General features: G+C 57.2%; 1 protein-coding gene across 1 annotated transcript in view; it reads left to right on the forward strand.

Moving 5' to 3' along the window:
* CCDC33 (coiled-coil domain containing 33) overlaps positions 1 to 18,018 on the forward strand; it is a 45,058-nt gene that overhangs the window by 16,201 nt on the left and 10,839 nt on the right. The window contains exons 5-13 of the mRNA XM_049812482.1: positions 2,578 to 2,702; positions 4,456 to 4,565; positions 5,346 to 5,447; positions 5,647 to 5,738; positions 5,884 to 6,004; positions 10,025 to 10,154; positions 10,263 to 10,384; positions 10,663 to 10,734; positions 15,537 to 15,662. Coding sequence (XP_049668439.1) covers positions 2,578 to 2,702; positions 4,456 to 4,565; positions 5,346 to 5,447; positions 5,647 to 5,738; positions 5,884 to 6,004; positions 10,025 to 10,154; positions 10,263 to 10,384; positions 10,663 to 10,734; positions 15,537 to 15,662 — 1,000 coding nt within the window. The remainder of the gene's footprint in view (positions 1 to 2,577; positions 2,703 to 4,455; positions 4,566 to 5,345; positions 5,448 to 5,646; positions 5,739 to 5,883; positions 6,005 to 10,024; positions 10,155 to 10,262; positions 10,385 to 10,662; positions 10,735 to 15,536; positions 15,663 to 18,018) is intronic.

Consider the following 18,018-nt stretch of genomic DNA (forward strand, 5'->3'; position numbering starts at 1 on the left):
TGGGATGCTCCGCCTGGGAAGGGGTTAGGGTGTGCCTGCAAGCAAAGCCTTTTGGCTCTGCAACGTGGCCCAAAATAAACCAGGGGCTCAGCCGATAACCCCAGAGCAAGGCGGGAGAGGGGGGAAGTGGGACCAAGAGGGGTCTTTGGGGGTCCCCTCCTCGCCCCAGCATGCGGCTTAGCTCATGGTGGGGTGAAGATGGACCACCCCAGGGTTAGAGAGTCAGGAGCAACGTAAAAATTGGGTTTCTCAAAGGAGAGGAGGAATTACAATTCTTCCTTTCTCCTTCTGAACCTTTTCAGAAATTGCTTACACCTCTGTGATTTATTTATCTGTATTTATTTACCCAAACTCCACCTGAGCCCCCCAAGCTCAGCACCGAGTGCAGTGGGGCTGTGTGGCGGCGGGCAGCGTTGCTTTCCCCGGGGCCGGATCCTGCAACCGCCGCATAAGTAACACCCTGAATATCAGTCCTGCGAACCGTGGCCGTGCTGCATGGGATTTTTCTTCCCCGGGAGCGATGCGCCTGCACCACCGCGTTGCCTCTGCAGGGATGTCAGTCCTGAGCAATAACTCACCCTGTAGAGATAATAACTTATAATGCCAGCTAAATAAATATTTACAGGGGCCGGGCACAGCCCTGCTAAGCCCTTTGCTGGGCACCTGGGTGTCACACGCAGCAGGATGGCTGCGTGATGCTGTCCCCAAGCGCCGTAGCTGAGACGTTGATGTATAATAACTCCCTGGGGGCAGCCGTCTTTATCTTTTATCTTTATCTTTTATCACAGCGGTGGGTGGCTGGTGCATCCCCATAGCACGGCAGAGTGCAGTGCCTGCCCTGGAGCAGGCAGGGAGGGATGCAGAGCATCAGAGGAGCATTTCTTGGTCCATCCCAGTCATGTCCTGCCCCGAGGCATGCAATTCCCATGGGCAGCTGTCTGCAGCCCCTGCTCACCGGAGACCCCATCGCCTGCCCCGCCAGCCCGTCTGGAGCTGACTGGGGTGAGGAGGAGACATCAAACCATCTCCACTTCCCACTGTTCCTGCTGCCCCCCGGCCTATTCATTTGATTTTGAAGTACATCCCCATGTGCTGTACTGTGGTGGGTTGTTTCCTACCCCCTCCCCTCCCTTCCCCACTTCACAGCTCTTTTTGAATGCTCTCTCATCCTTAGGCAAGGCTATTATGAAGGGGGCCCAGAGCAGCCAGTTCTCACCCTCCTCCTCCTCCTCCTCCTCCTCCTCCTCCTCCTCCCACCCCCCCCAGCCCAGGTCTGGCTTCATTCGGACTCTGAGCACGTTGCCGGTAGAGCAATCCCCCACAGAGCTCATTACTGGAGAGCCAATTTTCTTCCAGCCCCTCCACAACGGTGCCAGCCCGATGCTAATTCCCACCTGCCAGAGCTGGCCAGCCTGGCTCCATCCCTGTGGGATGCAGGTGGGCTTCTCCGGTGGGAAGGGGACACGCGGGAGATGGGAGAGGAGCACGGGACACGGCGTGCAGCATGGCTGAGGGTCCATTAGACTGGTGTCTTCAGCAACGAGAGGGGATGGAGGTCTTGCAAGCATAGAGCATCCTTCCACCCGGCTGGGATGAACCTGCTTGGTCCCACCACTACCTGGAGCTCACCTTATAGCTGGAAGGACCTTTGTCATCTCCTTTCCCCCAGAGCCGGGGTCTCCAGCTCTCAGGGGGTGGTAAAGTGCCACCGTTTGCTCTCAGTCACCGCAGCGCTCTGGTAACCTCTCCCTAAGAGCTGCTCTGGCTCTGCTCCAGCAAGAGCTTTTCTGGAGGAGCCAGCACCGGACAGTTTATCATCTTAATATCCAGAGCAACCCGTTGACAGGGCTAGGGCATCTGTGTCACGTTGGCCTGATGCCACGTCACCGTCCCCCTTCAACCCACCATCGGGGATGGAGAGGACTTGAGGTCACCACGTCACCAGGCAATGGGACTCTGCCGCGGTCTTAGGACTCCCACGATAACACCAAGTGTCTCAAGAAGGCTGCCTAAAAGATCTGCCAGCCCCCCCTAATTGGGGGGGGAGGGGGGCACTATTATCATTAGCCAAGCTCGTGACTAATTGATAAAAGTGGCAGGAACAACCCCAAAACAGCTCTGATGCCGATGGCCCTGCACCAGCAGGGATGAAGAATTACCCGGGGCCCATAGCTGCTAACGCCACTGTAATTATTGCTCAGCCTTGTTATGTGCTGAGTTTAATGATGGCAGTCGTTAACATTCAATCTTCTCTCTCCTTTTCCCAGCAGCCTCCTCCCTGTCCCTTCATCAATACAGCCAGATAATTAGCCTCCGGGGTCTGAAACAGCCTTTTGGATAAAAGGGGCTGCAAACCCCATCACTGGGGGCTTGATAGGATCCCGCAGCCGGGAATAAAACCGGCCCTGGACCCCCAGCGCAGCGGCGATTTGCTAAGGGTGGTGGGAGGGTGTCTGGCCGCCGTTAGCTGCACCGAGCGGGGACAGGGCCCATCCCTCTCCCAGGCCCAGCTCCCTGCTAACACATTCCCTTTCCTCACCCAGTAACCGGCCTGTTTTGCCTTCCTTTTCCTCCCAGTAAGACCGGCAGAGGGGATGAGCAGAAGGCAGAGGCGACCCGTGCATCCTTGGTGCCCACCCACACGCCCACCTGGGAGGAGGAGGTGACGGTGGAAATGGATGCTGAAGATGCGGGCTGGGCAGGTGAGAGCGTTGGGAGGACTGTGGGGACGGGGATGCTGGGGACTGGGACGTGGGTCTCACCTTATCCAAGGGTTAATTTGGGGATATTAGGGAGCCCGTGCTCCAAAGCACCCCAAGCAGCACCCAGGCAGAGGGTGGCCGTGATGGGGACGAGCCATGCCCTGAGCCCTCGGTGGCTGTGGTGGCTTCAAGGTGGGACCAGGAGGGACATGTCCCCAGGTACGGTGCTGTAGGATGGGGCAAATGACAGAGCTGAGCTCTGGGCGTCCTCCAAAGCATCCCATTGGAATCGGCATCAGGGAGGAGCACCCCAAATCTTTCCCCGCCGCTGTCCTGGCCCCAACACCTTGTATCGGTTGGACACATATCGCGACGTTGTTACTCTCCGTGTGGGGCTGCCGAGTCTGTAATTGTAATAAAAGTCATGGCATTAGGGGCCAGGATTTGATTTTAATCAGCCCCTTGCAAAACAAACTGTGGGAGCCAATCTTCACGTCGTGTTTAATCCCATTAGGCCCTGACCTAAATGAAGTTGAGGAGCTTTTGATGTACTTTGGACCTGCCCCGTGTGGTACCGGGAGAGATGCGGGGAGACCCGATGGGACCTCCGGCCCCATTCCTCTGCCTCCCAGCATCCCCCAGATGTTCAGAGATGTTCATCCCCCAGATGTGCAGACTGGACGTGTCATTTCCAGGTGCAGCTCGCACCTTTTATTTTCCCCAAAATACGGTTTCCATCCTTTTCTTGCCCAGAAACATGGTTTCCATCAGCAGGGCTGCCGAGCGTGATCTATCATCCGTGCTGACTAGCAGAAAAGCCACTTGTCTCTCTCGCTCGACCCCAGAACATTTTCCCTGGTGCTCTTTCCACAAGGGGCTGGGAGAAAAAGAAAATCTCTGTATAAATTGAGCACTTGCTGAAAAGCACGAGCCTAGGAAAAACGTGGTCCATGTACTTGCCTGGTCCATCGTCTTCATTTTGGGGCCACGCACAACCTGTGGCATCGCCAGGTTGGCCAAGCAGGAGTTAAGGCGGGTGCCTCGGTGCAGTCATTAAGCTGGGGGAAGGGAAACCCAAGTCTTGATGGCAGCATAAAGAGAGGGCGGTTTTCCCTTCCATCAGCTCCTTCTTTTTTTTTTTCGATAAAAGGCTCCTGCTCGGGCTTGTCAACTAAATTGCAGCTTTGCTTTAAATTCAGGGAAGAGGTGGGGGTGGTGCTGCCATGCTGGGGGACAGACGGGGACCGGGCACCCCTGAGAGGGCAGAAGCCATGGTGGCAAGTGTCTGCAAAACCCACCCGTGGGCTGTGGGCTGTCCCCGGGGCAGGGAGGGCTCAGGGCAGGATGGCACCCTGGCAGCTGAGCAGGGTGGGCTGGAGCCAGGGAAGCGGATTAGATAGATCAGCGGGAAATCCCGGCTTCCTGGATGGGAATCTGAGCTGCATGGGTGCCGGTTGCTCACCAGCTTCGCTTCCTTGGGGATGCCTGGGACGTGCTCTCAATGGCTCCTTGGGATGCACGTGTGTGTGTGTTTGTGCGTGCAGATAAACCCAGGACAGGTATAAATCCTGCCCCTGTCCACCCCGCCATGACCTGCGAGGGGAAGGGACTGCTGGAAACAAATCAATCCCCCCCATCACCTCTGTCCCTTCTTCACCTAGCCCTTGGCCCAAACCTCTCCCCAGCACTTCACCCTTCCCCAAACCCCACGGCCAGCCCCACTCATCCTGATAGCCAACTCTCTCCCTTGCAGCCCTGACTCTCACCGTGGCAGACAAAGCCACCAAGGAGGCGTTGGGGACCTTCCAGCTGCCAGTGCGGCACCTCCAGCCCTTCCAGCCCCACCATTGCCGGCTGGTGCTGGTAGGTACGGCTCCTGCCCCTCCTTCCCGCTGCTTATTCCTGCTTGTAACTCTGATTTGCACCCCAGCTGGAGTTGGGGGTTGCAGGCGAAGGCACCCTTGTGTAACGGCGTAATCCCAGTGGGAAACCTGAATTTGGCAAGTTGGGGAAGGTGCTCAAAGAGGCTTGTGAGCAAAGAGCTGCTCGGGCTTCCCACGAGGTGGGAACAAGGCAGGCGTTGTACTGGGCTTTTCAAATCTCCGGTGGGAAAACGTGGAGGAAAAGCGATGGGATTGCAAGCTGGGAAGTGCTTTTGCCCTCAGCATCCTGGGGAAGGAGATGCAGGGCCGGGCCACGCATCAGAGCGTTTGTTAAACAGGGGTCACAGTACATTAATTAATGCAGGCGGGTTCTCAGCCCCAGAGAGAAGCCGCTGCCCAAGCCCCTCGGTGAGGATTTCTCTGTCCCAACACATTAACAGTCCCGGGGACTTGGCTGATAGGTCCCCGTACAGCTGAGACCTGGCAAACTCACTCAATACTTCCCCCAAATCAGCCTCCCCTACGCTCTGGCTGGCAGAAATGAGTTTCCTCTTCCCTGCACAGAGATTGGGAGCGATTAAATATTTAAATGCAGAAGGATTTATTATATTGATCTTTTCCGGGAAGGCTCCGGGGGACAGTGAGCTTTAATTATCAGTTAGTGCTTTATTGTCAGTGATGGGCTGTCTGCGTGCCCAGCGCCCGCATTTGGTGGCCTTGACCCTTCCTTCTCCTGCGGTTTTCTCTCCTCCGCAAACAGCCCAGGACGCGGGACGCCGCCGGGACGGTCCTGCACGTCACCCTCATCCGCAAAAGGAGCTTCATCCCTCGCTGTGCTGGATTGAGCTACGTGGCTTTGGAGGTGAGAGGTGGCCCTGGGGACAGGAGGTGGCGCGAGGGGTTTGCAGGGTCCGGGATGGACCAGAGCAACTCGACTCGGGGAGGATGCTGCTGCACGTTGTCCCCTGCTCTGGCAGCTGTTGATGCTGAATTAAGGCAGATTTTTTTTTTTCCCCCCACATTTGCTGACCCCCTCACCGTGGACCCCCCCTACCACCCAGGTGCTGCTGCGGGGGCTGTCGGCCCCCCTGGCCGCCCCCCCTGGGGCCCTCATCGCCGTGGCCAGAGTTGTGACCAACGTTCAGGAGTACAAGTGAGTGATGGCCACGGGGGGCTGCTGGCGACGTGGGTGAGTGGTGCTGGGCTTGGGACAATCTGAGCATCCCACGGTGCTTGGCTTGGCGGGAGTGGATGTGGCCCCACACATGCTGACTTTCCTCTTTTCCGTCACTTCTCAGGCATCGCATGGAGAAGCACCCCACCTCCTGTCCCGGCATCAGCCCCACCACCATCACATTCCCAGACCCTCCGGCAGCAGCCTTCAGCATCGCTCCAGCTGCCAACCACGGCTGCCCACAGGTACGAGGCCGAGCGCATCCGCGGAGATGAGCGGGTCTGGCAGCATCCATCCCGCTTGAGCATCCCTCCTTTGGCTGGGGAGCTGAGCACCCCACGCAGGGAAAAACTTTAGGGGCAAAGCGATGCTTTGAGCATCAAAGACACGGTCCTCGTGTCCTCCTCGCCCTGCCTGCGGGAACCCACAGGCAGCTCCTCGTTCGTGCCTTTGTCCTTCGTTTTTTCCCCCTGCTCCGCTCACGCCTCCGGCTCGAGTGCCGCCTCTCGAAGGCAGAGACCTTCTCCTCCCCGGCCTTCAAGTACCACGGGGAGAGCTAGCAACGCACATCTTCAAAATAGCTGTTGCCAGGGAAACATATGCTTTCGGCACGCGGCATCATCATTGAGCAGGAGGAGGGCCCCGCTTTTGTTCCCGAGCCCTGCCAAAAATTGGTGGAGAGGGAGAGGCAGGGGACTGGAAGGACACAGGGGCAGGGAGGAGGTGTGATGGGGCAGCCGAGCCAGAAGCTGACGCGAAGCTGCCGCCCCTCAAAACCAGAGCTGCTCCGTCCCTTCGCCTCTGAAAAGCGCCAGCCGAAAGGGTGTCGAGGGCAGATGTCCAGCTGCCCCCAAAAGACAGATCCAGCTGGTCCCGAACGCCGGTGGAGCACACGTTTCTCCGTCTCGGTCCTTGGCCCCCGTGTGTTGAATTTTGATCGCCTCGGAGCGAAACGCCCTGTATCAACACGTTCGGGGAGCCCATAAATAAAATATTACTTAGAGAAGGCCGGCCAAATGCCAAGTCGCCCACGAGGCAGTGAATTATCATAAAAATCGCTAGCGCGTTTCATTCATTACAATAATTGTTGTTCTATTGCTCCCCCTCTGCCTCCCTGGGTTGTTCTTTGCAGGTGAGTGGCAGGGGAAGTTCGGGGGACCCTCTGCTTTAGGTCTGCGCCCTCTTTGGGCCCCCCTGGAACCAGCACCCCCAGCTCCACTATGGCAATGGGTTTGGTGTACAGGGCCGCCCACGCCGGCTCCAGAGCAGATTTTAGGAAATTAATCCCTGTGCACTTGCCCCTACGTTATCTTCCCCCCTCCATCTCTTTGCTCCAGGATGCAGCACCCCGAGGCTGCGGTTTCTCAGCCAGAGCAGGGATATTCCTCTCCTCTAACTGCAGCCAAAATGCATTGCCTTTGGATTTATATAGATAAATCCACACGCAAACCCCCAGAAAGTTGGTGGTACCCAGGCGAGCCCAAGCCAAGCCGCACAGCCCCGGCACAGGCGGCAGTGCCAGCGCGGAGCCGTGGGAGCCCAACGCGGGAGGACGAGTGATTAAACCCGGCCATCTGGCCTGCGTGCTTGCTGCTGCCTCCTTCTCCTCCTCCTCCTCCTCCTCCCCTCCGTGCCCACATGGCTCTGTCTGTGTTTGCACATCGCTGAGGATGCTTTCCCCGGGGATGCATGGACAGGTTGCCCCGGGGAGCTGTGTAACCCCCATCCGCTCTCTTGCCCCATCTCCTGCCTCAGTTTCCCCACCTGCAGGACGTGGTTCCTTCCTAGAGAGGATGAACTCCTAACGCCCGGGAGGAAAGGTTAGAGAAAGGCTGGGAGGAGGAGGAGGGAGCGTTGCTGCTCCGGTTCTAGAGGTTAATGGCTTTCCCCGAGCAAACTCCCGGGCAGGCTAATCGGATTCAATAATTCTGCCAGCCCAGCGTGTCCTCTCGCCTGTCGGTTCCCATCAGCATCCGCAGACAACGGCGCTTGGGTTCACCTTCAGCAGGACACCCCTCTTACTTAGGGGGGTTTTGGGTTCCTGGGTGGTTAACCCTTCCCTGCCTGGCCGGGGTTCCTGGAGACCTGGTCTTCCTGGCCAGGAGTTAGCAGAGACCTGCACAGAGCCGTCTGCAAGAGCATTGGGTGCTCTCCTTGGGTCCTCTTCTCTGTCCAACAGCCCCTTTCTCACCAAAAGGGACAACTTTGGACACGCTGGTGGCAATGGCAAATCCATGGGGTGGATGAGCACCGGGCTGTGCCTCCCACAGAAAGCCACACTGCGTCCGTCCTCCCAGCACCAAGCTCGAGCCTTCGTGATGGTGATCCCCTCTAAGATAAATCTCCTCTGGGGCCCTTTCCCTTGAGGACCCTCCAGCTTAACCCACTTATCTGCAGCTTCTCACTTTCTTCTGGGGTCTGCACCCTCCAGACAGGCAGCCGTGAGGACCGGGAGATGGCCCCATCCCTTGGGAAGGCAGGAGAGATCCTGTGGGCTTGGCCCCCTCTGCCTCTACTCATGCCAATGATGCTGCCTTTGAACCAGCCTTTGTGCAGGAGACAGGCTGGGGGAGCCAAGGAGGATGAAGGTGTCTCCTTCCTCCTCCTCTTCCCCATCCTCTTTGTTGCGTTTCTCCAGGTGGCTCTGGGCAGAGGCGGTTGTTGTGCCAAGACGTCTGCCCAGATCAGTGCATCGGCTCTGACGCCCCGGCACAGAGCATCCATCTGTCCCGCCGAGCCGGTGGGAGACAGCCCGGTCCTGGCCAGCGCTCCTGTCCACCCCCCCCCCACCCGCCCCAGCCCCCCAAATCAGGGCGGGGGGAAACAGGGAACGTCATCTCCCATCCCTGTCGCGGTGAGAGGAGCCATGTGGGCTCGGGACCTCCGACAATTGGGGTCAAATTAACAATATGCTCCCACATTTGACTTTTCCCTTCCCTGCTGAGTCTAAAACGGCACCACCTCGCAGTGTCTTGTACAGGTCGATGCCAGGAAAAGTAACTGGAGGCGGCGCTCGGTGTTTTTTAGGAGATTTTCCCCCCCCACAACTGGGCTTTCTGAGGCTGATGAAACAGCCCCGTGGGCTGGGATGCAGGCTGGGAAAGGAGAGGAGCGGCTCGAACGTGCTTAGCCGGATCCGGCTGCTGGGAGCTGCCCCAGTCCATGTGGGTCTTCCCTAAGGACTTACAAGCACAGACTGGGCTCCCTGCAGTCAAAGCAAGCTGCATCCCAGCTCAAAATCCCAGCTGATTCTAGGGAGCCTCTGACAAATTCCCATCTGAGAGAGCCAAGCTCGGTGCTGAGCCGGCACTAACAGCGCTGCCCGATGCGGCCCATCGGGGAGGTGTTTTCGGGCTCTGAAGCATCCCAGCCCCGCGCTCCCCTTGCTAACAGCCCCCAGGGCTGGGTAATGCACCGTTGCGGGTCTCCGAGCTGCGTAATGCCCATTAGCATCCCCAAATGTGAGCAGAGGGAGACCCCCCCCCCCTCTCCTTCTCCTCCTCCCACCCTCCCCGACAAAGCAGAAATGTGCTGATGCAGAAAAGCCGATCGGCATCTCGTCCCTGCTGAGCATTGCTGGCCGAGGGGATAGAGTAACAGCATTAAAAAGGAGCCGCTTGTCAATAATTTCTTGGCGCTGGGCGGCCAGCGTTAAGGCTGACCTTTGGAGAGCTGGCGGGGCTCTCCAAAGGCGAAGAGGAGCAGCTGCTGGCGGGGATGGACCGATGCCATTTCCAACGACAGCTCGCGGCTCTGGGGATAAATACGTTGCCCGCTGTTCGATATTTATTGGGCGACCCAGGCGTCAGGCTCGGGAAAGGGTTTTGCGACGATATACGGACCCCGAAAGCCTGCAAGCAGGCTTTCGGGGTCCGTATATGGTGGCAAAACCCTTTCCCGAGCCTGAGCTCCGGGTTGCCCAACAGCTATCAAAAGGCTCATCCTCGAGTCAGCGCTCATCCTCCAGGCTCTTCCCATCATGTTTTTAAGCATGGAGTAGTTGGTCCATGGGCTGTTTTCCTCCTCCATCTCTGCGAGGAGGAAGATGCTAGCAGGGATTAGCTGGAGAGAAGCAGCCAAGCTCGAAGACCCTGTGAAAACCAGTTCAAGCAACTGGGATTTGGGATTGCTTTTTGAGCCAGGGATGGGATGCAGCTGCACAGGTTGTGCTTTACCCCCACCTCTCCTCTCCCTCCTATCTGTCTGCTTATTTATCTCTAGAGAGAGAAGGTATCTGAAGGATAATTTTCCTGTTGTCTCCTAAGATGTCCCGACCAGCCGGGCCCCCAGAGCAGCCGACCTGGGACACCTCCTTCCTCTTCCAAGGCCGAGACGTGGCCACCCTCTTCTCCGAAGACACTGCCCTGGCGATCGAATATTATCCGTACAAAACCAGTGAGTCTGGGAACCCCACCGAGGATGCTCTCCCTCATTCCCCGGTTTGGCTGGGGCCAGGTCCTGGGTTGCCGTGCCCCCAGCCAGCTGCTCTCGCCCCTTCCCCAGCATGGGATGCTCCAGGCACCCTCATTCCCGTGGGATACTCGGTGCTGCCCCTCACCAGCCGTGTTTTCCGAGAGCTGGAGGCACGGAGCGGCGAGATGCGTGTGGACGGCCTCGCCGTGCAGGTGAGCCGGGGGCTGCGGGGTGACGCTGGGCAGGGTGGCACAGTGATGGTACCTATAGGGGATGGTACCTATAGCTGCTGGCATGGTGGGAGGGCTCTCCACATCTGGGTGGGCAGCCTGTCGCAGAGCTCCCGAGCATCCCACGGGAAGCCAGAGTCCCTACCCCGAACCGCAGCCCCGGATGCCTGGATGGCATCTGGGTGATGCCAAGGCCACCGAGAGCCCTGGTAGAAACCCAGAGGCCAGCGCAGGCTGTGACCCTTCCTCTGCCTCTCCAGGGCACGGACCTCAAAACCACGTCTGGGGCCATTCCGACCGTGGGGCTCTGCCTCCAGCTCCTTCGATCGGAGGTGAGATGCTGGGGATGGCGAACCCCGAGGCACAGAGGGATGGGGACGGGGACAGGGCAGGAGATGGCTCTTTAGAGCTCCTACCCTCTCTCCAAACCTCTCAGGCGGGGATGAGCTGGGCTGGATCTGGGTTTTATCCCTTGTGCCTGTTGGCTCAGGGCTCTGGATCGTCCCACTGAGCAGCTGGAAAAAACAGCGTCGTTCTTGCCCTCGTGCACCCATTGCTTTCCCAAGGCTTTTGGCACGCGCTCGTATTCCCGGGAAATCCCGGCTGGAGGCAGGGCGTCAGGCAGGAACACAGACAGGGTGTTTGGGAGAGGCAGTTCACTGTCTCCGTCTGGAGAAGGACCAGGCTGGTTAACCACAGTGACAAACGTCCAGCTGTCTTCATCCCTCAGCTTTCGTGGTTCCCCAGGGATGTCACAGCAGGGAGGGAATTTGGCTGTGTTTCCTGGGGGAGGGGGGAACCCTGCTAGCCTTTGGCTCCAGGACCGGCCCTTGGGCAGGTTAGGATGCGGTCGTGAGCCCGATCGATCTAATTACTGCAGCATTCCCATCTGCAAAAAAAAAAAAAAAATCCTATCCATAAAGTGAATTTGGGATGGGTCTGGATGCTGCACTGGCGACTTGATCCCCCCTGTCCCCGGGGGAGCCACGGCAGGCCGGGGCCGGCTGGTGGGGGTCTTTGCAGTGATTGCCCAGGGGGGTCAGCGAAAAGGGGTCTGCGTGTGATGAATTATTCACATGGGTGTCACTAAGTGCAGAATTAATCCTTTTGCTTCCAGCTGGCTGCTGCACTAAATTATCACTCGCAGTCATGCGGGAAAATGCTGCGGAATTCATTTAGCTGATTATTGTTTTGATCTGGGAGCCGTAATTTTTTTTCTCCTCTTCCCCAACCTCTCCCTTTCCCCCCCTCCAGCCCTGCCTTCCTTAATATATGTAAGAGCTGGGAGCGGAAACAAAAAACAGGAGAGCCAGAGCCGGCCTTGGGCTCCGCATCTGGATAATTCATCCGGCGGCAGCCCGGGCAGACGGATTTGGAGTAATGCAAATCGATGAACGAGCTGCTACCGAGCAGGGTGAGGGCTGGTTCGGCTCCTCCTGGCTTTGCCCAGGCCCTTATTTCTTGCCTGGAGGTCAGGATTTTCCGAGGAAGATGCCCCAGCCAGCTGGCTATGATCCCCAGCACCCTGAAACCGCAGCCCGGTGAGCAGGGGAGATGTTGCTGCGGTTGCAGGGGCAGAACCTCTCCTCTCCGCCTTCGGGCAGCTCCAGGCTTCAAGGGATGCTTGAAGGTTGGATTTCCAAGTCCTCAGCTCCTGGATTGTCCTGAGCTCAGCTTTGGGACAGCAAGAAGGGGCCAAACAGGGACCGAGAGGCAAAGACGGTCAATACAGGACCCGAATGGACCTGGCAAGGCATTGGGGCAGCCTTCGTACCAGGGTTGTCCTTGGGGTGCGAGGAGCCCCAGCATCCCTGCCCCGTTCTCCCTCACCCCCCAGCTCTCCCCAGCCAGATGGCAAAAGAGAACAGGCTCACCGAGCTCGCCTCGTTTCTTTTCTTATTCTTTTTTATTTGAATGTAAGGAGCTGAAAATGCATAACCTAGATTGGCTGGGCTTTTTATAACAAACAACAGCTAAATAAACCCTGGGCCATCTGTACTCGCCGGCACACTCGGAGCCAGGCGTAAATCCCGGCTGCTCCGTGGCCTCTGCAGGGATTTCACCTACTCCTACCAGGGGTCTGGATGCTGCCGAGCTTGGCTTGGGATGCTCACATTGACCCTCCATGCTGGGAAAATGTCCTCACGCCAGGGTTTTCTAGGAATAAGGGGCTCCCCATAAATAGGACTCATCCCCCAGTATTTCTGCAGGGTCTCAAACCCCTGCTACATTTGTAAGAGCCGCGGGGAAATGGTTTGGAGCAGCTGCTTTATTAAAAGCCAAGAGCCCTGACACCAGGGATGAGCAAATAGGAGTCGTGTTATCCCAGGGCAAGGGCAGCGCTCGGTTGCAGCCCCCCGGCCCCGGTTCCCAGTAAAGGCACCGCGACCCCCGGGTTTGCCCCCACCCAGCCCGGTATCCCCCTGCGCTCTCTCTTTGGAGCCCAAAGGAGAACAAAAGACTTTGATCATCTCAGGGAGACAAAGAAATCAAAGACTTCAGCAAAACGCTGGCGTTTTAGCAAATTAACGGCTGTCGCTGAAAAAACTGTTGCAAGGGGAAAACCTGCAGCCGACTTCATCCACCTCTGCGCTGGCTTGTGGCTCAAGGCAGGGCTCATCTTTTGCCTTCATTCTTCTTTTTTCCACACCAAATTCGGTGTCTTGCCCAGGAAAGATGAGTCTGACTGTGCAGTAGCCAGTGGCAAATCTATGGGCAGGGTCCCTGGTGTGCCCAGGGGATGCTGAGCCCCATCCAAGGGCTGGAAAATGCACACTGGAGGCATCTTTATTCCTAAGGGATTTATTTGTTCCCCCTGTTTATTAAACAGTCCTGTTTTACACTTTGTTTTGGCACGACCTCACCTCGCTCAGCCCATGAATTCAGCACTTGGGACCTTCAGGGTCACCCCAAGCCTCTGCCACACACTTTGCTGAGCACCCTTGGTCATGTCACCCAAGATGGGGTCTGGGGACGTGCCAACACGTGGTGACAGCCTCTGAAAAAAATAGGAAAAGCTAGTGCTGTTTTTTTCCAGGCAAGGAAAAAAAAAATCAACAGGCTGGCTATATCATTGCTTAAACAGCCTTAATTTATGTAATTGCTGCCATTTAAAACCAGAAGCAGATCGGTGCCTGGTGTAAATTGTCACAGTGCCGGGGTGTAAATTGTCACCATGCCAGCCTGGCGATCAAAGCCCTTTTGGGCTGGCAAAAAAACGGGTTTACAATTGGTCGCGGAGTGGGGAATCGCCATGTGTTTCCCATTATTTCAGCCTGTCTGGCCAGGTTTGTCCTCCACGAGCACCGAAATTGGGTTTTTATCCCCAAACCACGTTGCAGGGGATGCAGAAGCTGATGAAAGGCTTGTTTTGGGGAAGCATCGCCCTTCCCTGCTGAGCGTATTCTTTTGGTGAGCCAGCACACCCTCAGAGGGCTTTCGGCACAGCCGAACTGCTGGCAGCCAAACTCCTGCTTGCCAGCTCTCGATTGACACCTGCCAATCAAACACATCACCCATTCCTCTCATTACATGAGGAATTACAAGAGGCGTTATGGCATCGCTACCGGCCAGGAGCATCGTTAGCCGCAGAGAACCAAGCCAGCGAGAAACCAAAAAAAAAAAAAAAAAAAGCAGGGAATGTCTTTGTTAAGGAGAATTTGTTGGGTTTCCACCCGCCGGTCCCCACGGAGCGTTCAGGGCAGCGCTAATTGAATTAAGAGCACGTGCGCTCCGGCGAACAGCTCTCCGACGGGCGATAGCGGCGGGGCCAGGCTGGCCATCGCACCGGTTCGGCGGGCAGCAGCTGTACGCCGGCCTCGGTAATTGCAGGCAGAGCCTAAACTGTTGCATTTTGCATGATGCCGTTCCCCAGGGAGGGGGGAGAGCGGCGGGGTGGGGGGCAGCTTCACCCCGGCTTTGATGCTGGAGGAGCTCGGTTGAGGTCGGGGCCGGCGGCGTAATGAAACGTGGCGACACGGGGGACGATGATGCTGATGGTGTTAATGAGGCAGCGATGGGGAAGGACACGGGGACGCCTCCGGACACCTCTTCGTCCCCCCGCCCCGCTGCAGAGGCAGGAGGAGTGGGGGGGGATGCTCGCTGCCCTCGTTAGCCGCACTAACGAGGCGAGGCCGGGTGCAGGCACGGAGTAATACCCAGCGAGGGCCACTTCGCTGCTGCCCATGCCCGTAGCCAATTTGGAGAGGCCGCCCAGGCTGATTGCTCAGCCGACGAAGCGAAGAGGGCGGTGGGGAGGTTGGGGGGGGGGGGGGGAAGGCGAGGATTTGCTGGGTCACGGTCGCCGGCTCTGGGGCGGTGAAATAGGTGGGTGCCAGGGTGCCATGCCTTGATGCAAGGATCCCAGTGGCAGGGCAGGTCCCCATCACCTAAACCTGCCCCGATACTGGGAGCCAGCTTGGCCAAGCCAGGGCAATGGTCCCTGCCCGTGACCTTGCCATCGCAGGCGGCAGCGAGGAGCGCGCGGACTCCATCGTTTATTCCATTAGATCTGACTTCCCCCTCTAACCGGATTAGAGGGGAGTCTATAAAAGCCAGGCTGGTGGGAGGAAAGCTGGGCACGCAGAGCCGGGCGCGGGAAATGAGGGACAGGGAAATCACATTATTGCTGCCGGCAGCGTCTGGCAGGGGATCTGGCAGGGGCTGCCGGTGTGCCGGAGGTGCATTAGCCAGCAAGCACCAAAGCCAGGGGCAGCACCAGGCGGCAAAGTGGTTTTTAGCATCCCTTTGCACCCACAGGACCCGGGTACCCACCTCCCGCCCGCTCAGGAAAGGGGAGAGATGGGCTGAGCTGGGCACGGACCTGCTCTTTCCACCAACACGGGTTTCAGTGCGAAGGACTGCCTCCTCCTCCTCCTCCTCACCTTGTCGGTCCACTGCCGTTCACCCCGGGGATCCCCCTCCCTGCCCAAAGCTCCCCTTGCACCTTGCAAAGATGAGACGAGTGTGGTCAACCCACGGCTCTTTCCTATCCCACCCATCCCGGTGGCATATCAGGGACGTGGATGCTGGGACAGGGGACATGCGGCGGGGACAGCCCAGTCCGGGTCCCCCCTCCTTGCCCCTGTCACCACATCCATCCATCCTACAGACCGTTGCCTCTCTCCATCCCCAGAGACCGGCGGCGTTCCCGACCCCGTCGGGCGGCGATGCCCTCCCCAGCCTGGCCCCCGCCACCGCCAGCACGTTCGAGAGGGGTGAAGAGCTGCGGGCAGCCCCCGTGCGCCCATTTTCTTGCCAGGTAAGAACCCCTGAGAGCAGGCAGCGATGCCACGCCAGCACCCTGCCCGCTTGCATCGCCCTGCCAGCGCCGCGAAGGCACGCACCCTGCCTCCGTAAGGGTAAAAAACTGGCATAAATCCCAAATTTTAATCTCTTTTCCGATGTATGCATTGCCGGGAGCAGCGGGTTTTATCCATAGCCTGGTTGTATGACTAATTTCTTGTGTTGCGCCCACGGAGGAGCCTTTCCATGGGTGCCGGCATCCCTGGTCACCAGCTGTTTCGGGGTGGCACAGGGGCTGGAGGGGGGACAGCGTCCCATCACCTTGCTGGGGGCAGCGCTCGTCAGAGCAGCCTGGATGCACCAGCTTCGATCTAATTGCTCAATCCCAAATCCATTTAGCAAATTCTCTCCTATTACCGCTGCATTATGTTGGAGACCCCAGGCACCTCCAGCTCGTACCTTTCGGCTCCAGGAAAAAAAAAAAAAAAAAAAAAAAAAAAGGCAGCTGTTCTCCTCCTCCAGCTCTTTGTACTGATAAATGGAGCCCTTGGATGAATGCAAACCCAGCCCTTGTGGTCCTAATATCTTCCTGTACTTTAAGCCATCTGGCTTTAAAAATAACAGGTCGTTAAACCCCAATTCTGCTTATTAAATAGCTGGGAGGGAAGGAGTAGAGGGGCCCTGCACTGCCCAAAAGCCCAATTATTTCCCCGTCAGCGGCTGCCCAAACCCCACCTTCAACCCAATCCCTCTCCCCGCGATTCAGGCTGCAAAGCGGGAAGAAAATTAGCAATAAAATAACAACCATAAAAATACAGAAAAGCTATTTTTTTTTTCCTCCAGCTGTTTTAATTCCTCCAATCCACTGAGCTTTATTACTTCCCTTTCCGCGGCTGCGGCGGCTGCTTTATGCCCAGCCTAATAGAAACCCGTAATGGGGCGTGCGGAGGTGGGTACCACAGCACAGCGTAAATGCGATGAGGCTGCAAAGTCCAAATTTGATAGACTGAATTGCCCCAGGGCTCCAGAGAAGTCCCAACACCCTTCAGACCTGCACAGGATCCGGCCCTGGCATCACTACATGGTCTGTGCAATGTGTTTTCATCCACAGCTTCGCTCTTTGCTTGCGCCGATGCCCCGAGCGGTCTCAAATCCAGCGCTCTGTATCCTCACAAGAGCATCCCTGCATCGCTAAAGTGAGGGAGGGCGAGAAGTGGTCTCAAGGATGCTTCCAGCATCCAATTTTAAAGCCTGAGCGGAGCGACGGGAGCCCAGAAAGGGTTTGCACAAGCCCTGGGCACCCCTGCCCCGCCCGAGCATCTTCTCTTTTTGTGGCTAAAAATGCTAGAAAGCGTTGCTGGTAGGATTATTATTTACCATCCCCACCCCACCCCAACCTTTGACAGTCGTTTTCTTTCTTTTGCTTTTTTCTTCCCCCTAAAGTGCAAATTATTTTCACTCCGCTTGCATTGCATTGCTTGGAAAGCCCATCTCCTGACAGCCCCAGGAATCAGGGCTGACACCCTACTAATGGAGCGTGTGTGCGGGAGGGAGTAGGGACACGACAGCCCCCCCGGCAGTGGGGTCTTGGGGGGAGCACTCGGCTGATCACAGCCCTGTCACTTCTTCCCGCTCCGCTCCGGCTGATCAAACCCGGATCCCATCCCTACCCTGCGGCTTTGGAGGTCCTGCTCCGGATCTGCTCGTTAATGCCTTCATTAAAAAGTGAGGGGGGCGAGGCAAACAAAGCGATGAGGAATATTATCGGAGATGGGGTAATCCTTCCCTGCCCTGGTCCCACGGAGCCAGAAAAGCCCCCGTGCAGGTTTGTGACCCCCCCCTCGGGCTTACCAAGGTTTGAGGCTGATTTCTGCTGGACAAGCTTTCTGACCTTAAGCTGAGATTTATGCTGGATTCAGCCTAACCATGTTTTCCTACTCTTCTGCCCTCTCGCTGAATAGATTTGCACCTCTCTTACCAGTCGATGAATAATTTACAAGCAGCACTTAACGATTAGGGGGGCGTTATCTCCAACCTCTTCAAACATTTGCTTCCTCTTCCCCCTTTCCCTCCACCCGTATTTCCCTGACCTGTCCATGCCGGGGGTTTTACAAGCCAAAGGGCCTCTTGGAGGGCTAGGAGAAGTAAATGTCTTTTTTTTTTTTTTTTTTTTTTTTTTTTTCCCTTTGCTGGCATTTTGTTCCCAGCACTGCACATGTGCCATCACCTCCATCACATAAGATGAGAGCCCAGATGTAAGGACTGTCCCCCAAACCCACACCGTGACGTGGTAGACCAGGCAGCAGTGGTGGGAACAGCACTTCTTGCTTGCCAGCAGCATTGGGGCCCCTTTGCTGGACCCATTTCCAGCT

The sequence above is a fragment of the Accipiter gentilis genome, chromosome 10, assembly GCF_929443795.1.
Source record: "Accipiter gentilis chromosome 10, bAccGen1.1, whole genome shotgun sequence".
Taxonomy (NCBI): Eukaryota; Metazoa; Chordata; class Aves; order Accipitriformes; family Accipitridae; genus Astur; species Astur gentilis.